A 27433-nucleotide genomic window follows, 5' to 3' on the forward strand; every position below is an offset into this window, starting at 1 on the left:
GATGAAGAAGGTCAATCACTGCTCAAGCCCTGGCCACCATTTATATTCATGCCACTTCTAATTCAAGACAACTGGAATGATGCCAGTAGTGCCTCTTATTAATTTATACCCAACACCAGGTTATAGTCCAACAGGTTTAATTGAAAGCACACTAGCTTTCGGAGTACTGCCCCAAGAGGTGGTTGAAGGTGAAGGAGCAGTGCTCCGAAAGCTAGTATGCTTCCAATTAAACCTGTTGGACTATAACCTGGTGTTGTGAGATTTTTAACTTTGTACACCCCAGTCCAACACCGGCATCTCCAAATCATAATTTATACCCCCTTCTCTACATCACTAGGCCCTCTGTCTAATTGTTTATCTGTGAGCTATTTAACTTGATCCTGTGGTCTGAGTGTGATGTTTAAACAACTACTTTGAACAAGCTGTTATGTGTGCTGAATAGTCACATGCCTGACTTAGTGATTTGTCTCAGTCTTGGGCAGACATATTACAGCTGGAAGACTGTTAGAAGTATTAATTTGCCTCTCGTCCTTCTCCACCTCCTTTTCTATTCTTGTGCATTGTTATCCAAACTACTTTTATACCTTGCTGCATTGGCCAGTTGCTACATTTCATTTTAATTTTGCCATGGGACTAAACCTCCAGAACTACATCCCAATTCTTTTTGCAGTGTGATAAACCAGAGATAAAGGGAAGTTAAATCTCAGGTCTACGACCCTTCCATCTTGTCCTATTGTTTTACTTGCAGACGTATTTCTTTTTTCATTTGATAAGTTGTTTTAGTTTTTAATCAAGAGAACTTGGATTTGATTTTTGACAACAATTTGTAACAGCAGATTGTTTTAAAATTAAAAAAAAATGTGGAAGGTGAAGACGCAAATCCTCACAAATGTGAAAAGAAAATTTCTAATTACAAAATTTTAATTAAGGTCTGAGGTTTATCTACTACAAATTGCTGTTTTCCTTAAACTTAAGAGTTACAAAATTCTATCATTGCCACTACCCCAAATTTCTACTTACAACCTTCTTCAATTTTGCTAATTTTTTTGGCACTAGGTATTTTCATAATCCAAACACTCCCTCTTGTTGCTCTCATGGTCACTGCAGTAATCTGAAAATTTTGCTTTTACCTTCATACAGCTAACACTAAAATGTTGATACTTCAATGTTTGTCTTTTTAAAACCATCTTGATAAGAATCAAAGTTAAAATTGACAACTCGTTTGTTAAATTTGTTGGACTTCTACTTCCTACTTCGGTTAATTAACAAATCAAGATGATTACAGAAGTGGTACCTCAAAAGCTTTTGATTGTTTTTTTGGTGAAGTTGTCTCAAGTGGTTAGCAAACCACTTAAGAAGCTTTTAGGTGAGGCACAGCCACCCTTAAGTCAACAGAACATTTCCTTACCTTTTGTGTACAACATTCACTTTATCTCAAGACATGATAGTAAAGGAAAAGAGAGTTGACAAATTCCTTTTCTTATTTTTCAAATGAGAAATGCAATAAAATTGTGTTTTTAAAGAAGGTATTCTCCATTTTGTTCCTCTTCCAGACTTGTCAGTGTTGATGCAACTTTATTGAATCTGAAGTCTAGAAATATAACTGCTTTCATTCTTCAGAGCATGTCAGATCGTAATAAAATCAATTATATGATAGATAGAAAGTGACTATCACGGCAGCACAGTGGCTCAAGTGATTAGCACTGCTGTCTCACAGCAGCAGGGCTCCAGGTTCGATTCCAGCCTCTGGCAACTGTCTGTGTGGAGTTTGCACATTCTTCCTGTGTCTGCGTGGGTTTCCTCCAGTTGCTCCGGTTTCCTCCCACAGTCCAATGATGTGCAGGTCAGGTGAATTGGCCATGCTAAATTGCCCATAGTGTTAGGTGCATTCGTCAGAGGGAAATGGGTCTGGGTGGGTTACTGTTCGGAGGAACTTGTTGGGCCGAAGGCCTGTTTCCACACTGTAGGGAATCTAACACTGCATCCAGTGAACAATTTTTTTTTGGTTGAATTAGGATATTGGTGTATCTTGGCCACTTGTATTGACATTTAAGAAGCACTATGTTCATGGAAACATTTGACAAAACTTTTATTTTTTTGTAAAAACAAAATTCAGTGCACCAGTTTAGAGATTTTGGGGTAATTGTAAAAATATTTGTAGAATGCATCTGTAAAGATATCCATCTGGAAAATGCTATGAGACAAAGTTAACCAGCTGCTGTCCACTCTGCCATGAAACTAATAATGCAAGTTTTTCTAGACATTGTCAGGGAAAATGTGTGGTAAGGCCTTTATGAATGAAAGAACTGGGTGGTAATACTGGGGTTTACATTTGAAATCTGGTTGTATAAAGAGTTTCTTAAAATTTTAGATATGCTGCTCATTAGATACTGATTGCTGCAGACGCCACAGAACTAGCTCTGGACTCTCGAAGTTTGTTGTTGGGCAACATAATGCTGCAGCAAGAGACACCCACCGTGGCTTCTGGTAGCTCATCCTCATCAGTCCATTCATTCAGATCTGGATTGTAGACCTGGATGCAGCTCTTGTACTTCTTTGCACTTTCATTCCAACCTCCAACTAGATAAATTCTGTCATTCAGGGTTGTTACACCAGCTGTACTTACACCAATTGATAGGGGAGCTACGTAGCTCCATTGCCCATTATAAGCATTGTAGCGTTCAACTGTTACCACATCAACCCGCTCACCTTGCGGCCCAAGCTGACTGCCCCCCATCACGTAGCTATAATCACCAAGAGTGACTGCACAGTGCCAACCTCTGGGTGTACTCAAACTAGCATAGTCTTTCCAAGTGTCTGTTGTTGGATCATAGGCACACACTGTACGAGAATAACCATTGTTGATATAGCCACCAGTTATCAGGATCTTGCCATCGCTAAGAGCAGAAGCATGGCAGCAGCGGGCAACATCCATCCGAGCCTTCATCTGCCACTGGTTAGTGGAAGGGATGTAACATTCCATGGACAAAAGAGGACCATCTGAGTTCCGACCACCAATTGCAAAAAGCAAGCCATTGTAAGCACACATACTGAAATGGGTTCGCCTCTGAAGCATGCTGGCTAAATGAAACCATGTGTTGAAACGAGGGTCATATCTGAAAAACACAATGATTTTTAAAAATATACCGTTCAGATATGAAAAGATCGCATCAAGGAAAAGATTTCATAGGTTTGTCATTTAATATGAATTGCTTGTTGAAAAGCTGAAAATTCATCTATTCTACCATCCACAAGTCAGATTATAAAGTGGAATTATTGATTAATCATAGCAGTTGATCTATTAGTCAAAATATGACAACAGCAGAAAATCAAGGAAATTTTGTAACACACCTAATTACCACTTAATAACTTCCATCATGTTTCCTTTCCTACATTATAACAGTGAATACACATCACAGATGTACTACATTGGTCATAAAACACTTTGGCATCTACTGAGATCATGGAGGGTGCTGTATAAATGTAAATTTTTCTTCCTATTTTATTACTCCTTTGAACCTCAGTGTTACTTCATACTGTGGGAGTTGCCTTTTCACTCAGGTTTCTAATTGAAAACAATGTTGCTTTTGAAGACATGATATTCAAGGCAAGAATTTCAAATGAAAGATTTTTTAGTGACTGAAAAGGAACTTGTATTATACTGTGCTTTGTCATGTCTCTGGAGAAAAAGTACTTGGCTTTTATATAGTCTCTTTAATATCTCAAGATATCCCAAAGTTAAACAAACCTGAAGTGAAGTTACTTCCATAAATAATGCAGCAACTAAATTGTGCACAAAGGAACAGCAATGTGATAATCAGTCCTGTTTTTTTTTAAAATGTTGGTCGACGATAAATGTTGGCCATGATTTTGTAGAGAATTTTCTTCTCTGATTGGTGGCAGGGGATCTTTTACATCTACCTGTTCCCTCAGCCTGTAATGTAATAGACAATTAGTTTAAGTGCTCAAATCAGGAGTGGAATTCAATTGATGAAATATTTGATCCAGAGAGAGATTTAAGATTTATATTAGTTCCTAAATGGTTGCTTCCATCTCCTTAAATTTTGCATTCAAAACCACTACAAATGTCAAAGCTAAAACAGAGCTCTTCACCCCTCCCCTAGTCCACAGCTATTTGAATTTTAGGTTGAAGTTCACAATTTTGTAAAACAATTCAGTTTGTATTAACACCTGAGTACAACCAAGAAAAAAACTAATTGGTTCCAGTTTCTGCAAATGCAAAACAGTTCAGCTGACTGCAAAAGGACAGCAGGAAATTTCTGGGATTAATTAGGAACCTTTGAAAAATTCTGAAAAGACCTAGAAGGTTAGTATTTGTTTCAGTTAGTAGTAAAATTCTCTGGCATGTACTGAGGATATGAAAAGCACAGGTAAACCCCAATTCTATCATACTTTAAATCTAAAATACAATGTCAATATATGATTCGGAGATGCCGGTTTTGGACTGGGGTGTACAAAGTTAAAAATCACACAACACCAGGTTATAGTCCAACAGGTTTAATTGGAAGCACACTAGCTTTCGGAGTGATGCTCCTTCATCAGGTGTTTGACAATCAGGTGTTTGACAATTGTGACAGACACTACCAAGTGTCTAGTGTATTTAGCATCATAACTGTAATGAGGTGGTATCAGGCCTGTGAAGGTATGCTAAATTTAAAGGAAACACAAGTTATTAAGGCATCTCTTGCAAATGAACAAATCTGAGTAAGGCATCATAAAATAGTAATAACTGGATAATCTTTAGTTAGTTTAGAACAGGGCGTGTTAATACTGCCATCTTTTTAGAATCTTCTAATAGATTTTAAAGTTGCCTTACCACAGCTTTAATAACCAGTTTTGATTTGAGTTTTAAATATCAATTCTGTTGCGAATTTGATTGTACACTATCACAATAATGACAATGCTTCCGAAGTATAATTGGTGCTGAAGGGTTTTTGGATGTCCCATGGAAATTATAGGCACTAAATTGGGCAAGTTTCTTACTTTAAGAACTAGAACATGTCCCTGGAAAGAAAGAAAAGCCTTAAATAGTTCACAGATTTTGTTTTTATCCTGAGTTTGAAATAGTCAAACACTTAGCATGTCCAACAGAACAATTAACTTATGTTACCTGTTTAAACTGCTGACAGCGTGTTTAGCTTGGTTTCTGGCATCATTCTGATCCTCACCACCAGCAACATATAAAAAGCCATCCATCACAACTACACATTGATTGAAGCTTTTGGCCGGCATTTCCGCAAGTTTGTTCCATCCATTTTCAGGATCTCTGTATAAAATATCTCTACTCAAAGCCTTCTCAGTCAAAGCTGGTCGACCACCTACGGTTAGCAGAACCTTCTGTCCTCCCCTGAGCTTTGTTCTTCTTGATTGCATTGAGTTCTGTTGATGAGGCAGGAGGTGATAGTTCATGGCATTAACCAGGAGTCGATGGCAATCTGGATCTTGCATCATGCATGGGATAGGTTGAACATAACTGACTAGATCATGAGCTGAAATGGTACCAAATCTTATATTACTCAACAGGTCAGCTGCATGCTTCACCCTTTTGGAATCAAATTGCAACCATTTCATAGCAATTTGAAATGCAGTGAGCTCAGAGGGCAGTTGCAGGCTGTCATCCATCAACAAATCACTTATTTGGTCATATGTCAGTTTCATGAACTGATCATTTTCTGAAAACTCCAAGAAATTTTCACGGATGAATTTCTTTGCTGACTCTTTCACCTGATTTAATCCATATGTCCCAGCAATATTTGAGATGTACATGCAGTTTTCCACATTAATTTCTTGGATGAGGAAGTCAGTGCACATATTGATCAAGGTACACATTTGAAACTGGGTGGCAGTGGCAATGGTGCATCCAATGGTATAAAGAGACAAGCTGAGTCTCCCTGTGTAGGCATAGGTTATCACAGTGGTCAAACCCAAAGGTGAAACATCATTAACATCAACACATTGAATTGAAGGATCTTTTTTCAACATGTTACGGAAATAATCACTACACGCAGCCATCACCACTTTATGGACATCAAAGGATTTATTTTTAGTGGATAGTGTAAGATCAGAGAACAGTCTCTCCTGGCGCATCCTGCTGATTTCCTCCAAAAGGATATTGCCATGATTAGGATTGGAGACTTCTGTGGCTGTGCATCGAAACCCATTTGATCCACTATCATAGAGTGTGTTAAGGTGGTTCAACTGATCGATGTCAATAGTTGTGTCCTCAACAATGCTTATTTTTGGTAATTCATTCTTTTCCGTCTTGTTTTTCTTTGTGCTTTTCTTCTTTGGTGCCATTGTGTGTTTTATAGACACAACCCAATCTAAAAAGTAGAAATGTAACAATGTTCATTATTTCATAATTATATTACCCCCTAACAAAAGCTTGAAAATAACTTAGTGTAAACTAGTCTTGATTTTTTTTCTGAATTGAAATCCCTGCTAATCAAAATTAAGATTTTATTAGATATTGGAATTACATATTTAGATACTTGAGTAGCTAAAATTTAGCTCTACAGTTCCACAAATTTCTACACATACAAAAAGGACCACATCTATTTGATAATGAATTCTGAAAAACATGAAGATTCATAACTTCTCTTGCAATACATTTTGTTCACCTTTCTGTTTATTGTAAAATACCTTATCAGTCAGTTTGTGTTTGGTTGCACTATGTAGTAGTTACTCAATTGCTGTAGACAGATCAAATCAACATTTGTCTTTTGATATGCTAACAAGATGTTTACCACGGCATTATTAATATGGAGTTAGCTATCGGCTACATTTATATTGGCCAACCAGAAGTCACCAAATGTTTAATCAAGAACAGCAAAAATATAAACACAAATTACTCATCTTGATATATCACATCCTAAATATTGTATACAATCTTGATATACCACATCCTAAATATTGTATACAATCTGGCCATTGAGGCAGTTAGAAACAATATTTAAGGCATAAAGTAAATCTTTGGTGTTAAATGTATGAGTTGTGAGGAAAAGCGAGAAGTTTGGACTTTAGCACCTTCAAAGAAGCAACTCTGACAATCTTTAAAAAATAAATTAGATAGGGAAGTGGTCCAGAAAATGTTGAATCTCAAATTATTTCAGTCTAAATTAATTTCAACTGCCGGGCAAAGTTTGAACAAATGATAATCACAAATTGTAATGGGAATTCTACATGAAAAAGCTGAAGTAATGTATTGGAAGTACTGAAGAAACAAAATACTGGAAGCACTGAAGAAGCAATTGGCTGACCAATAGAAGGACCACAGGAACATTCTGCTTGGACAATATAAATGGGGTGAATGCACTTTTTGGTCTGTGTCTAACTTGTAAAAGTTTAGCAAAATTAATGTTAAAAAGCCAATTGTAAAATATTCCAAAATTTACACAAAGTGTTTTAGATTTCTTCTAATCACTATTGAGAGTTTGATGTCATGGGCCTGGCAGGCTCAGCTGCTGTTTCTTCTATTAAAAGATTGCTATTTTGAGATTAACTACTCCAGCACCTGTGATCCCTCATAAGAAAGCAATTTGTGCATTTTGACTGCTACTTTTTAGGTGATACAGATTTGGAAGATTTAGGTGGGAAAATTTGTTGATGTTCTCACTTTTTATATTTGTTCACAGGACAGGGCATTACTGACTTGGTCAGCATTTCTTGCCCATCCCTAATTTCCCTTGAGAAGGAAGTGGTGAGCTGCCTTCTTGAACTTAGGGTTTATAAAATCATGAGGGGCATGGATAGGATAAATAGACAAGGTCTTTTCCCTGGGGTGGGGTAGTCCAGAACTAGAGGGCATATGTTTAGGCTGAGAGGGGAAAGATGTAAAAAGGTCCTAAAGGTAACCTTTTTACACAGAGGGTAGTGCATGTGTGGAATGAGCTGCCAGGGGAAGCTGGTACAATTACAGCATTTAAAAGGCATCTGGACGGGTATGTGAATAGTAAGGGTTTAGAGGGATATGGGCCAAGTGCTGATAAATGGTACTAGATTAGGTTAGGATATCTGGTCAGCATGGACGAGTTGGACCGAAGGGTCTGTTTCCATGCTGTATATCTCTATGACTCTATGCTCTAGTCTATGGGGGAGTAGTTACATCCAGTGCTTTCAGGAAGGGAATACCAGGGTTTTGAACCAACAAATGTGCAGGAATGGTGTTATATTTGCAAGTCCAGAAGGAAAACGTACAGTGGTGGTACTCCTAAACTTCTGTTGCCCTGGTCCTCCTACGTAGTTGAAGTCATATGTTTGGAAGGTGTCAGTAAGCCTTTATGAGTTATATCATATTGTAGAATCTCTACAGTGCAGAAAGAGGTTATTTGATCCATCATGTCTGCACTGATCTTCTGAAGACCATGCCATCCAGACCGAGCTTCCCAATCCTATTCCCATAACCTTGAATTTTATCATGGCTTATCCACCTAGCTTGCACATTTCTAGACACTGCAGGGGAATTTAGCATTGTCAATCTACATAACCTGCGCATCTTTGGAGTTGCTGTACTTTATCTGGTAGATGACACTGCACATTGATGCTGGAGCAGCAAATGTTGAATATGGTGGCTGGCTACCAATCAATTAGGATGCTTTGTCCTGGATGTGGTTGAGCGCTTGAGTACTACTGGAGCTGCATTCATCTAGTTATGTGGAGAATATTGCAGGAGTCTTCTGTGGCCATCCCCCTCTCCAACAAGTATGTTGTTTTGGAAAATGTAGGGGTTAATGGATTCTCAGGGGAATGTAGCATGAACAGCCAAGTGTCTGGTATCATGACAGGCTGTAATGTAATGAGGGGCACGTTGGGTTCCAAGTGATCAATTGTGTTAGGGGACTTTCTAGTCAGAGGCACAGACAGACATTTCTGCGGCCAGCAACTGCCTTCCTGGTGCCAGGATCAAGGATGTTTCAGAAAGGGTGGAGTATGTTCTCGAAGGGGAGAGGGACAGCAGGAGGTCATTGTACATATTGGAACCAAAAACATGGTTTCTTTTATTGGTCAGAGCGTTGAGTATAGGAGTTGGGAGGTCAAGTTGCAGCTGTACATGATGTTGGTTAGGCCACTTTTGGAATTTTACGTGCAATTCTGGTCTCCTCCCTATCGGAAGGATGCTGTGAATCTTGAAAGGGTTCAGAAAATATTTACAAGGATATTGCCAGGGTTGGAGAATTTGAGGTGTAGGGTGAGGCCGAATAGGCTGGGGCTGTTTTCCCTGGAGCATTGTAAGCTGAGGGGTGACCTTAGAAGTTTATAAAATCATGAGGGGCATGGATAGGATAAATAGACAAAGTCTTTTCCCTGAGGTGTGGCAGTCCAGAACTAGAGGGCATTGGTTTAGGGTGAGAAGGGAAAGATATAAAAGAGACCTAAGTGGCAACATTTTCACGCAGAGGGTGGTGCATGTATGGAATGAGCTACCAGAGGATGTGGTGGAGGCTGGCACAATTGCAACATTTAAAAGGGTATATGAATAGGAAGGGTTTAGAGGGATATGGGCCAAGTGCTGGCAAATGGGACTTGATTAGATTGGTATATCTGGTCGCCCTGGACAAGTTGGACCGAAGGGTCTCCTTCTGTGTTGTACATCTCTATGGCTCTCTATTCCATTACACCTCAGTCTTATGTTTTGTTGATGGTTGACAGGCTTTGGGGTTCAAAGTTTGGGCGAAGATTTGTAGCTCGGGTGCTCGTTGTTGTGGTTCTGTTTGCTGAGCTGGGAATTTGAGTTGCAGACGTTTTGTCCCCTGTCTAGGTGACATCCTCAGTGCTTGGGAGCCTCCTGTGAAGCGCTTCTGTGATCTTTCCTCCGGCATTTATAGTGGTTTGAATCTGCCGCTTCCGGTTGTCAGTTCCAGCTGTCCGCTGCAGTGGCTGGTATATTGGGTCTAGGTTGATGTGCTTATTGATTGAATCTGTGGATGAGTGCCATGCCTCTAGGAATTCCCTGGCTGTTCTCTGTTTGGCTTGTCCTATAATAGTAGTGTTGTCCCAGTCGAACTCATGTTGCTTGTCATCTGAGTGTGTGGCTACTAAGGATAGCTGGTCATGTCGATTCGTGCACCTCCTAGTGGCATGGCACTCATCCACAGATTCAATCAATAAGCACGTTGACCTGGACCCAATATACCGGCCACTGCAGCGAACAGCTGGAACTGACAACCGGAAGCGGCAGGTACAAATCACCAAAAATGCTGGAGGAAACATCACAGGAGGCTCCCAAGCACTGAGGATGTCACCTAGACAGGGGACAAAACGTCTGCAACACAAATTCCCAGCTCGGCGAACAGAACCACAACAACAAGGTGAATTATTCACTTCAGAATTCCTGGCCTCTAATCTGATGTTGTAGTCAATGCTTATATAACTGGTCCAATTCAGTTCCTGGTCAATGATGTCCCTCAAGTTGTTGATAATGGAGGATTCCATGATGATAATGCCATTGTATGTCAGGAGAGTTGGTTAGATTCTCTTGTTTTAGAGATGCTCATTTTCTGCTACTGATATTATTTGTCACTTATCAATCAAAGCCTCAAAATTGTCTATATCTTGCTGCTTATCAACATTGACTACTTCAATAAATGAGAACTCATGAATTATGCTGAACATTACACAATCAGCAGCAATGATCCCTACTTCAGAACTTAAGATGGAGTAAGGTCATTGAGGATGCAGCTGAAAATGATTTTTTCAAGGACATTACCTTGAACAACACCTGGTCCAAAGCTGAGACGAATGTTCTCTAACAAACACAACCATCTTCCTTTGTGTAAGGTATGACTCCAACTAGAAGAGTTTTCCCTGATGTCCATAGACTTCAGTCGTGTGGGGGCCCCTAGATGTTATACTCAGTTAAATGTTGTCTTTATGTCAATAGCAGTTACTTTCACTTCAGCCCTGGACTTCAGCCCTTCATTCTTGTTTGTAGCAAGACTAATGAGGTCAGGAGTTGACCAGCTTTGGTGTAATGTTATTTACTAAATGCCACTTGAAAGCACTAGTTGTAACCCCTTCCATTGCTTTACTGATGATCAACAGTAGGCTGGTGTGCCAGTAATTTGCTGGCTTGGATTTGTCCTGTTTTCTGGACACAAGAAGTACCTGAGGATTTTTTTTCTATTGTCAATTGGGTGCTGGTGTTGTAACAGTAGTGGGCCATGGATAATTCTAGTGCACTAATCTTCAGTACTATTGCTGGCATATTGTTAGACTGCATGGACTTTGAAGTACCAAATACCATGAACTCCAATTTGATACCATGTGAAGTGAATCGAATTGGCTAAAGACTGGCATCTGTGATGCTGGAAATCTCTATGAAGCCAACTTGGATCATTGCTCAGCAGGTCTTGCAGCATCTGTGAAGAGAAATCAAAGTTAATGTTTTGGGTCTGGTGACCCTTCCTCAGAACCCTGGACCCGAATATTAACTTTGATTTCTCTGCACAAATGCTGCCAGACCTGCTGAGCTTTTCCAGCAACTTCTGTTTTTGTTTCTGATTCACATCATCCGCAGTTCTTTTGGTTTTGACTTGGATCATTACTGGGCTCCTCTTACAGAAGATGGTCGCAAATGCTTCTGTATTGTTCTGGACCCCCCCCCCCCCCCCACAATCATCAAGAACAAGCATAATTCTGGAGCCTTCTCCTCTTGGTTAGCTGCTTAATTGTCACCACCAGTCATGGCTGGATGTGACAGGACTGCAGAGTTTGGAGCTGATCCATGCTCAGTCTATCACGCTACTTATCATGCTTGACATGTAAGTAGTCCAGTGTTGTAGCTTCACATTATTCATACCTCATTTTTTGATATCCATCGTGCTGCTCTTGGCTTGTCCTCTTGCACTCTATATTGAAATAGGGATTTCCCCCCCCCCCGCCCCCAGTAATAGTAAAGGGTGGGATATGCCAGACAATGAGGTTGCAGAGGAGAGTTAAATACAATTCTGCTTGTGCTCATGGCTGAAAGCATCTCATGCATGCTTAGTTTTCAGTTCTAAATCTGTTCAAAATCTATCTCATTTAGTGCAGTGACCACTGCCACACAACAGAGTCAAAGGTATTCTCTATGTGAAGGTGGATCATCATTGCCACAGGCTGTGTGGTGGTCACTCCTATCAACATTATCATGGACACATGCGTCAGTGACAGGTACACTGGTGAGGATAGTACCATGGCAGTCTAGGTGATGGATGGTGAAGGCCCCCATCCACAGTACATTCTGTACTATTACATTCTACTTGATTGACAAGATTTTTGACTTGGAAGAATTTTCTTCATTGACACCTTTTTAAAGTAAATTAACTTTAAGAACAAAGACTATGCGCCATCTACATGATTTCAAGTTTATGACTTATGTTAGCTCACTAAAATCCTTAATTTGAATGTAGTTTGCCAAAATGTTAGAGAGCAGAGAAATTATTGATGATAGCCATAGACTAGCAAAATGCCTGAATTTTCAGTCAGCAGTCAAAGTGCAGTATTCACCCCTGACCTCTATGAATGCTGCCCATGAAAACCTAGTGATCTAACTGTTGCATTCAACCAGAATTGAAGATGGCAAAATTGCAATACAAAGGAAACTATTGATACTTACATTTGACTGCTCTGTTCTGATATCCTGAAGTTCTGTTAACTTATGGAACTCTCACAGCTTGTCTTGGAATATAAGTAGATCCTTGTCATGTTTAGTAAATGTTCTAGTTTTGCTTTTGGATGGAGGCATCTAAGGCTGCAAAGCTTACATGAGAAATGTGATATTTTTATTGTATTTTTTGTAATGTCTCACTTGAACTGTTTTGCAAAGTACTTATATATAGTTTATGGTAGTCTTGTCCAGACTTCAGATCTATTCCCTTACAATTTCTTCTCTGAGTAGAGTGACAATTAATGCTTATAATTAATGCTTGGATCACAGCCTCCATTGTACCTCGGTGACTGGCTGAACTGTGAACCTTTGTGCATTTTGCTTTGCTCGATTAGAAGTGGCTTTTGTCTGCAAAGTTCTGTGGTAACCCAAACCAAGTTGACGAGCCATCTTTCACAAGGTTCAAATCATTTACAATTAGATTCCCATTTGCAGGTGTTTCTCCATTGGAATGCCTGAAAGGATCAACTCCTCCTTTGCCTCCTTTGATTTTCAACCCTTCCTCATTTTAGCAATATAGTTAATGTATATGAATATTGAAGCCAAAGAATAATCTTGTTATTGCAACAATGTTAGAATGACTAATGCGGTGGGCAAAATCCAGAGCAACAGTAACTCACCAATGCTTCTACAAATGCACATTCCAAACCTCAAACTCTATCACCAAGAGGGATAAAGGGCAGCAGATATATATGGGAACACCAGCAACTGCAAGTTCTTGTCCAAGTCACGTACCATCCTGGTTTGGAATAATACTGTGGGTTCTTTACTGTAGTTAAGTCAAAACCGTGGTATTCCAATTCTAACAATATTGCATATCTCCCGACACCCCAAAGATTCCAACAGTTCAAAAAATGCAGAGCTGGCAATAAATATTGGCCTTGCTCATAATTTCGTTTTGAAATATATTAGGAAGTGTTACAGAAAATGTTTAATCTTGAACATTATTTCAATTTAAATCAATTCGAAAATGTCGAGAACATTCACACAAACAATAATTACAAACTGTACTGGAATTCTAGTTGAAACAGTAGAAACAAAATATTGGAAATACTGAATAGAGAGACCATAGAAATCTTCTGCTTAGATGGTAGAAATGGTATTTATTTGTAATTAATTAACAAAACTGCTGTTAAAAAGACAATTATAAATTATTCCAACATTTATAGTAGATAAATCCTATATCCCATGGTCGACTCGAAAAAAGCGATCCCGAAGCCTGAAATGCAGTATCTCTTCAGGCGATCTCTAAGCCTGATCCCCTCCAGTTTTCCAAAATCTGCAATATTTTGTTTTTATTTAAAAAGTTGGAGGTTGGTGAAAAGTTACATTCACACTACACTGTACCCAAAGCAGAGCTTTTTAAAGTCTTATGTCGGAAATGTTTCTATATTAAAGATCGCTCCACTTCATCATCCTAAACTTGTTTGAACTTTGAACTTGCTCTCAATCACGTGTTCGCAAGGTTAGCTATACACATATATCACCCTGGTTTCTGAATCTGCGAGATCCCCTCAAAGACAGATCTATTTTTGAGGTTGGAAACCCAAAATTCAACCTTGGCGAGTTAGCCAAATCTCTAAAACGTGCTACAGGTGATTGGAGAGCGGAATTAACCCTAGCGAGTTAATGTAGAACTAAAAAGTGTATAGTAATGAAGATCTGATTTGAGTAAGAGCAGTTGAAAATTTCTCCCGGGAGAAAAGACGCTAGCATAGTGCCATGACAGACCACCAGAACCATATGATGTATATTATTCCAGCTCACAGGTTGGTTAACAAAATACCCCATAGGAACGCAGTGGAAAAGTGGAAGTTAAGTTTTGGTTTTGTGTTGTTTTTAAAGGATGCTACCTTTCAGGTTTTTGAGAATGGCCGGATCTTTATAAAGCTGACCACGCTGGTTTTCTTTGGGTCCTGATTAAAATAGAAGAGTAAAAATACCAAGAGGGCGCATTTCATTCCAACCAACCCTATAAATATTCACATGTCGTCAAGCGAAATGCGCGAATATGGAAGGAACTGCAGGGGGACAGCTACCAAAGCAGCCCCTTCCTAGGAAATGCACCGAGTTCCACTCTGAGGTCGGAGCGGTTTCCATGTTTAATTCGAGTTTGAAAAAAAACACTTGCCGAAACCTTAAACGCATTTTAATCATTTTAAAAATAAATAACAAAAGACAAATATTCACAAAGTCTTGCTAGTACGTGTTTCATTTATATTTGTCGCTCGGTTTAGTATTGTGCTGCATTTTAAACTGGTATGTGTATGTCATAGACATTCGTGTGAATCAAGCGTCAGGTGTCCTGGGATATTTCTAATCAACCTGTTCAAACATGTTATTGGGGTGGGGTGGGGTGGGGTGGGGTGGGGTGGGGTGGGGTGGGGCGGGGCGGGGGTTGAGCCTGGACTTGCTGTCTCAGAGGTAGAGACACTACCACTGCACCACCAGAGTTTACTTTCTGGACATACACATACACAACAGGTGGGTCAAGGAATCGATTAATCAGTCGAATGGAAAATGACTAGGACCTAAAGGGAAATAAAATACTACCTCAGAAAAAAAACCGAAAGAACTGCAGTTGCTGAAAGTCGGACACAAAAAGTTATTGCTGGAAAAGCTCAGCAGGTCTGGCAGCATCTGCGGAAAGTAATTAGTTACCGTTTTGGGTCCAGTGACCCTCAGCTCGGAATACGTCTCATTCTCGGCGAGAACCACATACAATAGCTTGCTCTCTGATGGATGTGACAATGGAAAGTTCCACTTTTCCCTTGAAAAGGTTGCTTTTACCCCCGCGCCCTAATCTGCACTTCAGGAATCTCAGCACTTCAACACAGAGACATCAGCCCAGTGCGTGCAAGCTGCATTAATCCTGACCTGAACAAAATCGGCTGTTATGAGCCAGGGAAATGTCATATTTCCACAACTTCTAAAAAAAAGTTGGAACAGACACTAAATGCTGGAGGAACTCAGCGGGCCAGGCAGCATCTATAGGGAGAGAAATGGACTTAACATTTCGATTCTCGTCCAGAATTGTTCAGAACAGGTATCATTTTGCACACGTATGCCTGACCTGCTGAGATTTTCCAGCAATTTCTGTGTTTGATTCCGATTTCCAGCATCTGGAGTATTTTGCTTTTATTTAAAAAGTTGGAAGCCGGGTGAAGATACATTCACGCTACACTGCACCTATAGCAGAGAGTTTTTTTTAAAAAAGTCTAATGTTAGGAATGTTTCTATGTTATAAATTGCTCCACTTCATAATCCCAAATATTTAAACTTTCTCCTATTCACATCTGTCCGCAAGGTTAACATTAGCCGAACGTCCTGACCGGCTGAAGGTGAAACAAGGGTATGTCATTTCAATCAGCTCTCATTTCTGGGAGGCTATCCGTCCGTCATGTGGCTATCGCAGCTGCTCGGATAGTTACTAAGGTATTCTAGGACAGAAATAGCAACACCCTGTCGTAGCCTGGGTTGTTTATCGAACGCCAGGGCCATTTTTAAAATCGTTCATTTTGCAGTCGACAACAGAATAAAGATCGCAAACGAATGGACGAAGCGGAATCGACAAACAAATTATAGTAACAGAGAGCACCGTCGTAGTTGGAAATCAATTATTTCAAATTTTGACCGCGTGTAATTTACCCCGATTCAGAAGCACACTCTCGCCTGTTAAAGTTGGAAACAATATTCTGAACCACCAAAACCACTGAACAGACACTGGATCGTCTCGGGTCCAATTTCAAGTTCTAACAGCGAGGAATCAGAGTCGATTCCAAAATCAAACTTTTGGGAAAACAAACCCCCACACCGACTATTGCTTAATAACATTTCAAAACAATTGGTACCACTTCAGGAATTCGTTCGACGGATTGTTCTGCTTTGATTTAAAATAAATATTCCCACCGCCCGCCACAATGTTAAATTTGAACATTCAGCTGACAAGTTACATTTTTACTCAGCATTAATCAACATTTGGAAATTAGAACCACAATCCTCCTCCGTCTACAAACAAGAAGGGCGAACTTCACTTGGTAACACATCGCGAAGTGAACCGCAGCATTGCTCGGTGTGGAGGTTCCACCTCCCCTCCATCTCCCCTTTCTAGTCTCTGAATGTTGTACCTTATTTGATGGAACTCGCTGAGAGTTGGTTTCAGGAGAGAACTGTGGGTTCGTGCGGAGGACTTGGGTCAGCAGCCAGCTTCTGAGAGCTGGAGAACGAGACTGTCTGAAACAACACACAGGAACTGACGTCTCCAACCCGACCCAGTAGCTGCGGGGGGTGGGTTGTGGTAGCCTGGAGAACCAACGAAACAGGCACAGAAACAGACCATTCACCCTGAAGGATCCAATTCTCCACATGTCTTGTCTCCACCCAATTCAGAACCGTCCTAACACCGTTCATTCTCATGTCGCATAAGGAATGTCTTCAGGAGAGGAAGGGAATTTTTATCAGTCGAAGAACACTTTTTATTTTGTACTCGCATTGTTTCAGGCTATGGGTTGAATTGAACCATTTTTCCAACTTAAAATCGAATTTCAGAAAAAGATAGAGAAACTCAGCAGGACTGCCAGCATCTGTAGTGAGAGAAACACAGTTAACATTTTAAACCCAATATGACTCCAGAGGAAGAGTTTCTGTAGCACTTTTTATTTCAGAATTCTAGCATCAGCAGTGCTTTGTGTTTAACTGTCTAATTTTGTTGTTCAGGAGATTTTTGTTGCTTGTCACTTGAAACTTTTCTTGTCTCTAACAGCAGTTAGCTTGTTCAGAACAGTTATATGCTAATAATTATCGGTCATTCAACCTTTCAAAAAAAGTAGATTGTATCATTTAAGGTAATTCAACTGGTTGACTGATCTACTAATATCCCCTGTAAGATACAAACTATACATTTACTGCAAAGTAAATCTATAGCTCACAATACAAGACCTAATTTCTGCTGAGTAAAATGGTGCGTGGTAGCATGGTGATTATGTTCCTGATGTGGTAATTCAGAGGGTAGGACCATTAATTTGAAGACATAACAATTGCACAAGTTCTATCAATTGGTTCACTAATATCCTTTCGGGAAAGAAATCTTCTGCCCTTACCTGATTGGGCCTATGCAGCATTTCACACCGTGGGGCTTGTTTGTAAGTTCTGGCAATGAGACACTCTGCCAAATGCCCTTGGCAGGCTGAAAACAAAAATTGTTGGAAATCACAGCGGGTCAGATAGCATTCATGAAGAAAGAGCAAGCTAATGTTTCAAGTCTAGATGACAGTCCATCAGAGACTGTTCATCATGATGAACAGTCACTTAGAATTAAAACGTTAGCTTGTTCTCTCTCCATGGCTGCCTGACTGATCCACCGTGATTTCCACCTTTTTATTTCATTTGCAGCATGGACTCCAGCATCTGCAGTAATTTGCTCCACCTTTGGTAGTCTCCTCAGGTAATCATCCAATAGGATCTACCATCTCATTTTCTCATAAGGTCTTGAGGATAGTTGAGAATAGTACATGCTGACCACTGCCTGATGGGTCCTGGGGTCAAAGGTGTTTTTGTGCATAAACATCTCCATGAGAACCAGGTAGTATGGAACAGTCCAAGTACTTGGAGAGTTGCACAGCAATGTGGCAAGACCTATTCTTTGTAACGCATTTTAGAAACTTAGCATGGTGTTTGTGTACTGAGAGTCTACACCAGCTACACACAAAGATGGTCATCAGGATAAGGGTTCATTTTTTTCCCTTTTAACTAGAGGATTGTAAATCATATTCCAGTGAACATGGCTCAAAGCAGAAAGGTGCTTCAGTGATTGCCCTGATGCAGGAGTGAGGAATGGGTCACATTCGCGCATGTAGAGCAGCATTGAGAGCTCCTTGCATCAATGATCAGGTTCTTACCTGTAATGAACAAGAAACAACATTTTCACATGCTCAATTCTTATTTTATCATCACTCCTTGCTCCTTCCTGTGTTTTTAAAGCACATAATCTGGCCCCCATAAATTAAATCATCCTCAGGTAATCTGATTGGACAGTAAAAGGGAAAAAAAGGATCTATCAGCCCAATTCCCAAAGAAAATAGCTTCTCTCTTGCCTCAGTTTACTTTGTCTCCTGAGGCCAGTGTGAACTGGTTGCAGATACCAATAGTCTGCACACTGACAATGGATCCAAGCAGCAGAATGTGACCTCATTGCGTAAAAGCAGGCTTTGACCTGATAACCTCTGCTACCTGGGATGGTCACACCTCTCTTGTTCATATCCTTTCCTGTTGGACTAAGCAAAACATTCTATACAACACATGAATAAGATGAGAAGTGAAAAAAAAACAGCCCTGCCAGACTTCAGGTTTAAACAGACCACTTTCTGAGTTGTAACAATTGATTGCAACTGCTCTCCTGCTGTCTGTGTAGACCAGCTGTATCCAACTATAGATTCCTTCCTGAAAGTCCTTTCAAGGCAGCCCAGCTAACATGGATGATATTCTCCTTGTCCAGGCTGATGAAACAGGTATTCATACCCTCATCTGTATCAAAACTATCATAAGACCCTCTGAGATCTCCCAGGAACAGCACAGGTATCGTCACAGTGAATTATAAACTCCAGAGCAGTTCTGACCTGACCTTGGACAGGATTCATAACCCACATTCAGTAGTGAGATTGGTCACCAATTGCAAATTTCCTCCATCTCCTTCTGCTCGTAGATGAGGATAATGATGTCTTTCCTCATGGGTTTGGAACTCTGTTGGCCAAAAGCATTCTCTTGTGCTCCTCGAACAGGTCCTCACTGATCAAACCCCACAGCAATAAATCCAACCTGACCAGTAAACAGTTGTTTCTGGGAATAAGACTTTTCTCAAAGCACTCAGGAACCTCATTCAGTACATCCTCCCACATACTAGCATCTAAGACCTTAGTGATGGAGAACAGGAGTAACCAGGGGGCCATGCTATGGTCTTCATGTTGTATGGTATGGCATAACAGGATTTTCTGATTTACCAAGTCAGACTATGATGACTTCACCAAATCATCATCTTCCTACAGATTGTTGATCACAGACCTCCCTGTATGTATCTTCTGGAAGAAGAAATATGAGTATAATACATCCTGCTCCACAGAATGGAAACTGGACTGGAGGATTGCTTTGAAGACCTCTAAGGCAATAAGTGAACCTTGTTGGCGCTTTACTTCTTAGAGATTATTCTTGACATCAACCCGTATTGACTGTAAATGGAGCAGATTCTGCAGCTTTTGGGAACTAGGTGCATTTCCCTCTGTTTCCCTCTTGCTTTATGAGCACCTTTGAGGATTAAGAATATCTTGATGTTTGTGTTGATTGTTTCCCAGCAGAATGCCAGAGTTCTCCAATCTTTGAAATCCCACTTGAGTTGTCTGACATTTTCTAGAGTCAACAGACTCATGTTCAATTTCCATGACCCCTTGCCAACCCTCTGGTTCGCTTGTGGATGACAGTCATCATATAGAAAGCAGTAGTCAGAGAAGAACATCAGCTTAATACCTGTGGATCTGATGGCATAGGCATAGGACACAAACAGGAAGTCTGTCCTCGAATGGACTTGTTGAAGATGTTGTACAGTTTGGCATCTTTTCCAGTTGCCATCAGGATTTGGCATGCAGTTTGCTATCAGTGCTGCTGGGTCATACGGCAGCAGTGATGATGTTGTTGGAGTCACCCAGCAGAATGTTCAGTGTGGACATTGCCAGGTGGGAGCTACTGAAGAACATCTAGTTGTTCACTGTTTTGAGATGAGATATACACATAAAGTAACTAGAGTAGAAAATTTTTGCACATTTCATCTGCTACAAGGAGGTGCCAAAAAGGGGAGGTTATGGCCTGGTGGTAATATCACTGGGCTGTTAATCCAGGTAATTTTCTGAGGACCTAGGTTCAAATCCCACCACAGCATATGGTGGAAATTGAATTCAATTTTTTAAAAATCTGGAATTACCAGCCTAATGGTGACTATGAATCTATTGTCAATTGTTGAATAAAACTCATCTCGTTCATTAACATCCTTCAGGGAAGGAAACTGTCATACTTACCTGGTCTGTCCTACATGTGACTCCAGACCCATAGCAATGTGGTTGTCTTTTAACTGCCCTTTAAGCCATTATGGATGGTAAATGAATGCTGGCTTAGCCAGTGACGTCCTCATCCCGTGAATGAATAAAAAAACTCACCATCTCCTTAACTTTTCAAAGTGGTGAATTTGCCTCCCCATGGTAGAATACTAGGCTGAAAGAACATGAGTCATTTCCTCTCAACTAGATCAATGGCCCATTGAACCACTATCGTGACCACTGTCTGTAGGAGCTGAGATGCATATTACACATTCCTAGCAGAAACAGAAGGGCAGCTTTAACATTGGCCAAGTAATCCAATATTGAAGCACACTTAATGCTATGCACATTAGTGGAAGTGTATCAATACCCATTTTAGAAAGTTCTCTTATTTATCATAGCCATTTTTCTTTTACAGTTCCACTCCTTGGGTCTGCTCCTGCAAATCAAATCTAGCCTTATTAAGGAATGTGCCTTTGCAAAGAAGATCTGCAGAAAAATGCAATAGTTCATTCCCAGCAGCTCCATAATGCCAGACTGACTAGATTCCTTACAGTATGGAAACAGGCCCTTTGGCCCAACAAGTCCACACTGACCCTCCAAAGAGTTACCCACCTAGACCCATTTCCCTTTGACTAATGCACCTAACACTATGGGCAATTTAGCATGGCCAATTCACCTGACCTGTACATCTTTGGACTGGGGGAGGAAACCGGAACACCTGGAGGAAACCCACGCAGACACGGGGAGAATGTGCAAACTCCACACAGAGAGTCGTCCAAGGCTGGAATCAAACCTGGGACCCTGGCGCTGTGAGGCAGCAGCGCTAACCACTGAGCCACTGTGTCCTCCCAGGGACACACACCAAGAAAAACAACTGAGCCTGGTGGACCATCAAGTCCTTTACATCTATCTGAAACTTACTGGTCTTCCATTGCATAGAGTTGTCCTTGACCAAGGATATATGCAGACTGGCACATTCCAAGGTACAGGATTATGTGAAGTTTGCAGTAAAGCATGGGCGGCCATTGCAGAGATAGAATGGGGATAGGTCATTGTCAATTGCATTTCAGCCATTGTACATTGGGGCCTGAAAACTGTAGATGGCTTGAGCTGTGTGTTTTATGAAGAATGCACTTTGTAAAACAAAAGGATTGAAAATACATTGAAGTGCTGTGTGATTATACAGGAAAAGTTTACATCTTCTGCATTTCATGTAACTTCCAAGTTGAGTTGTTTTCATCACTGGGCTGTATACCTGACATTGATTGCATTTTATAAATATTAAATCAATTATATTCATATTGAGTGGAACAAGCTGCATGGGGACAAGTTGAGTATTATTGCAAATTTTCCAAGGTTCAAGTTGAAATGGTTTGGTATCATTTTTACAAATGTTAGGAATAAAGTATATTTTTGGAGAAAAATGTGATTCCAGTCTGTAAAAATGACATTGGCTCTGAACTTGCCTAGAAAATTACTCAGTTGTCAAGAGGTGACCCTTCATAATCTTCTCAATGACGATTTGGAATGGGAAATAAATGCTGACTTTACCAATGGCTCCTACATTCTGTGAATAAATTCTTTAAAAATGGTCACAGATCAATCAATGTTAACTGTTGTTAGATGACATGCCAATAATGTTACTGGCTTCCTTTTCTTTAAAGACTTCCTTTTCTTTAAAGTTTATGCACACACACACCTTCCCACACCCCCAAGGGAGATGTATTAAGGTTAACAAAAATATAATCATTAACCCAGGTCAATCAATAAAGTTCTCATTACAACTAATTTTATGATCCCAGACGAGATCAGCAGACTCAAGTCACAATCCTGAATGTGACCATCACATTTATGTTATGATCCTGTTAGGATCAGTAATTTTTTTTCAGATAAGTTTTGGAATCCCAAGTACTTGTGAATAAACTAAAGCCCCAAGATTCCACAGTTTTCAACAAACAGACCAAACATTATGAGACAAGTTTGTCAAAAGAAAAACAATCTACTATGTAGACAACATAGACTCTAACATTCAGGCCTAACATGAGGAAAATACAAGTTGACAGTTAAACTGTGGTTGAACACCCCACAGATTGCACTTTTTATGTCAATGCGTACAAGATAGATTCTACCCAGATGTCAGTGTCACTGTCAGTCACCAAACTTCTTTACAACATTGTCTCCTTTGCAAGAGGCTCCACTTTTTTCAAAGATCCTGCCTTGAAAGTCATTCCATCACATACTTCCTCAACAACTGCTCACATTCCAGTAGTTAAATCTCTTCACCTAAGACTGAAATTTTCAGCATCAGTGAAGTTGTACTCCACCACCTACTCACAGCTCTTTGGCAAAAAGTTTCAGTAAACTGGCACTGCCCCAGGGTTTGTCCAACCTCCAACATTTCCCAGCTGTTCAACTGCTTATTGGCTTCCTTTATCCTCCACTCCCAACTGCACTGAACTTCCAGGGACTTTTAAATTGGCTGGAGTCTGAAAGCAGCAGAACTGTTTTGAATCAAAACTCCCCCAGGTACAATTACACAAGCAAATTGAAATCAGAGCCTTCTTAAGCTTCACACATCTATGAAGAAATAACCTGCTCTGGACTGTCCTTTATGGTTTAGCATCCCCAATTTGCAGTTTCAAATATGAGCCAAAGAAATAAATGCATCTTACAGCAGTTCAAAATTAACTGAGTGATTGTATTATAATGTTAATAGAGGTCAAATTCACAAACATTTTTCTGGAATGTCATTATTACAAGCAGTGCGTAGACAGCATAGCTCCAGTTTTTCAGCTCAGTAAGTCCACCTCCCTTTTTTTGATCCTACCTTCCTAGCAATAACCTCTTAAAGGAACAGAGCCATAACCTATCAACTGTAATATTTGTATTTATCAAATATCAATTAATCTTTGATCTCAAAACTAAAAATGATATACCAAAATTCACAAACACTGGCATACGAGTAAAAAGAATATGTTCCAGGGTTGTAGGGAGACAGAACTATGAAAAACATAAGTCTGAGTCTGATTTTGAGGATTGTTGAGAGAGATGTTATTCATCTTCTGTAACAATCAGATAAGTTTATAATATTCATTGTTCTTTGGTTGTGTTTAAACATTGAGACCTGGCTATTGGCACACCATGCAGGTATCCACATTAACAAAGGTGATCTGATCTCCCATTAGAAAAACTAAAGTGCCATCACAACAGAAGTTGTCCTGAGCAACCTGTAGGTTCTTCACGGCCAGAAGTGAGCTGAGTGGCCATATTCCTGCTCTAACTTCCAGGTCACAAATTCTCAGCGTCTAGTCGGTAAATTAGGAAACAGCATATTAATGAGGCAAGATCTCTGGTTAATAAGTTCATGGCAGGCAATAAGCCTCTTTAATGTGCAAATTGCTACTGCCTGGTGAAAACTTGCCTCAATGCTAGCTGTTGCGTAAAAGATGCAGTGAGTTGCTTCCAAACATAAGATAGGTTTTTCCCAATTTTTCATTTGTTCTGCCAAAAAATCTGCTATATCCCACATTGTTCAGGTCCCAGCTCAGTGTCCTGGCTCAGTTAAAAATGTTTTCTCTCAAACAGAAGTCCATCACTTAATGGAATTAAAAACTAATTGCCCTTATTTTTACCTTCATGGTAACATTAAGACAGGATGGTTAAATGTTTGGCCATGGAATTTTGTTTAATAAGTCCTAAAAAAGTGGAGAGAGAAAACTTTGAGAGATGGGGGATGGTTGAATGGAGTTTGAGGTGGGCCAAATAAACAATGGTTTTAGTTTTCATGTTGTTGAATTGAAGGAGATTTCAGCTCTTGTAGAACTGGATATATGATAGAGGAGGTGATGGCCCAGTGGCATTGTCACTGCTCTGTTAATCCAGCAACCCAGGTAAAGTTCTGGGGATCCAGGTTCAAATCGCACCAGATGGTGGAATTTGAACTCAATAGATATCTGGAACCAGGAGTTTAATGATGACCACAATACCACTGTTGGAAAAACCTATGTGGTACCTTTAGGGAAGGAAACTACTGGCCTACCTGTGTGTGCAGACACAAGGTTGACTCTTAAATGCAATGGCAATTAGTGATAGACAATAAACGCTGACCTCGCTAGTGATACTCTTATCCTGTGAATGAACTTTTAAAAATGATGACCAAACTGAAAACACAGAGGCAGTGGAAGGGCCAAGAGAAATGGTGGTGAAAAAGTGCTGGGTATTGTCAATGTACACATGAATCAGACACCTTGTCTGTGCATGAAATTGATAAGGGGCAGTTTGTAGATGAAAATCTACGGAAGTTGAGGATAAATTCTTGGGGAAGGTGACTGATGCAGAAGCAGGAAGAGAAGCCATTACAGAAATGCATTGGTCATTTTCTAATCAACCTGCTCAGAGATGTTATTACACTGCTCTGGAGCAGGTGGGACTTAATCATAGACCTCCTGATTCAGAGGTAGGGATACAACCACAAGAGTCTTTGTGCGCTAGTTATAACTGAATAAGAAAGAATGGAAGCACTTGGACCATGGAGGAGTGTTAGCAGATCATGGTTACAGTCACAGAGAATTCGTTTATTACTTTGATTAAGGGGATTGCAATGCTGAAGTGGTGACAGTCTAATTGGAAATATTCATTCAGAAAGGCAGATTTATAGGATGACAACATGTCATCTTGGGAGAGAATGAGAGAACTTGGAAGAAGAAAGGAAGATTGGAGTTGGGTGATTATTAAGAGGGAAACAGTGGATGTTTTGATGAGGGGTATAATGAGAATACAAATGCGATTTAAAAAGATTGGGGAAATAGTATCTGAGGAAAGGGAAACTCTACAATATCAAATGTCTTTTAATTATTCCCCTGGACTTTTGATTTATGTTTTTGTACTTTTTTGTTGAAGAAACTTAACTGTCTTTGCAGGCTTTCTGTTTCTTGGCTACATATGTCTCTTATTGGCAGGAGAAAAACAGGAAAACAACACATACAGATCAAATATTGAACTGCAGAAGTAATCACCCCAACATCCACAAATGAACCTGCATCAGAACATTACTCCAATGAGCCACCACATACTGCAGCACAGAGGAACTACGCAGAGCAGAGAAAAATCACCTATATAGTGTATTCAAAAAGAACGAGTACCCAATGAACACAGTCCGCCGATTTTCCAGCAACAAACCCAAACAAGCATACAAAATGCATCCAGAAACCCTAGCCACTCTCCCCTTCATCAAAGACATCTCTGAAATGACTGCCAGACTACTCAGATCCCTTGGCATCATGGGAGCTCACAAACCCAACAACACACTAAAACAGCAGCCAATGAACTTGAAAGACCCTATACAGACAACAAGCAAAACTAATGTTATTTACAAAATATCATGCAAGGACTGTAACAAACACTACATTGGTCAAAAAGGCAGAAAACTAGCCAGGATACATGAACATCAACTAGCCACAAAACGACATGACCCTTTCTCACTAGTATCCTTATGTACAGATGAGGAAGGACACCACTTCGACTGGGACAACACATCCATCCTAGGACAACCAGAGACACACATGAGAATTCCTAGAAGCATGGCAGTCCAACCAGAACTCTATTAAGAAACACATCGAGTTAGACCCCATTTGCCACCCCACTGAGAAAAAGAACAGGAAATGACATCACCACATGAAATGATGTCATCATAGGAAATGACATCACCAACCCAAAGACCCCCAAACATATAATTAGAAAGTAGGAATTATCAACAGTGCCTCGCCTGGAGGCCCACTGAAGGTGTTACCTAGTAGGGTGACGAAATGTCAGGAAATGAACCTTCCAGCTCAGCGAGCAAACCTACATCCAGAACCTCCACCTGAGCTACAAATTTTCTCAAAACTCACTATTGAACAGTATGGATAATATCTGAGTTGCTAATATCACCAGTTGTTGTCATTCACTGATATATATTGATAAAACAACCTATAATATTCAAATCAGTGGAATACATTATTTTGGTAATTCTTGGTAAATTCTTTGGTAATTCTTTGGTAATTCTTTGGTAAATTGATCACATACTGTAATGAGAAGCAAACTTAATTTAGTTTAGTGTAGAACAATAACTTATGTTTATATAATGGTTTTAATGTAATCAGACTGTCCAAGGTGCTTCATTGATCACTGTCCAATTTGTAGCATCACACCCATGTAACATTACATAAAAATGCACTTCTTATAACCTACACCGCAACGTTTAAAGGCAAGCATCCAGTATGTCTTCTTAATTACCCTATTAATCTGTCCTGTCACCTTCAGCAATCTGTGGACAAGTACTCCAACAGGATTTTTAAATCCAGTAAGTATGTAAAAAAAAGACAGTGAAGCATGTAAAAAGAGATTAGGTCAGATGACCAAATGCTTGGTCAAAAAGATAGGTTTTAAGGAGTGCCTTAAATGTTGAAAATAAAGGTAGAGAGACAGATTGGTGTAAGGACGGAATTCTGAAGCTTGGCATCCAAGAAACTGAAGGCATGACCATAAATAGTGAAACAATTAAAATTGGAGATGTGCAAAAGACCAGAATTACATGAGCATATCATCTCATTCTAACATCAGTGGTAGGGAAACTACCGGAGAAAACAGTGAAGGAGAAAATTTATTTCCATTTAGAGAGGCAAGGTTTAGTCAAGAATAATCAACA

General features: G+C 39.9%; 1 protein-coding gene across 1 annotated transcript; it reads right to left on the reverse strand.

Annotated features, from left to right (window-relative positions):
* Positions 1-44: 44 nt before the first annotated feature.
* LOC140453601 (kelch-like protein 31) lies at positions 45-16926 on the reverse strand. Its single transcript, XM_072548419.1, has 3 exons — positions 16795-16926; positions 5132-6344; positions 45-3116 (listed from the first exon to the last, which is right to left on the reverse strand). The coding sequence occupies exons 2-3, from the start codon at positions 6316-6318 to the stop codon at positions 2384-2386; spliced, it is 1920 nt and encodes a 639-aa protein (XP_072404520.1). The 5' UTR covers positions 6319-6344; positions 16795-16926; the 3' UTR covers positions 45-2383.
* Between the last annotated feature and the right edge of the window lie 10507 nt (positions 16927-27433).

This window comes from Chiloscyllium punctatum, chromosome 27 (assembly GCF_047496795.1).
Source record: "Chiloscyllium punctatum isolate Juve2018m chromosome 27, sChiPun1.3, whole genome shotgun sequence".
In the NCBI taxonomy this organism is placed as follows: domain Eukaryota; kingdom Metazoa; phylum Chordata; class Chondrichthyes; order Orectolobiformes; family Hemiscylliidae; genus Chiloscyllium; species Chiloscyllium punctatum.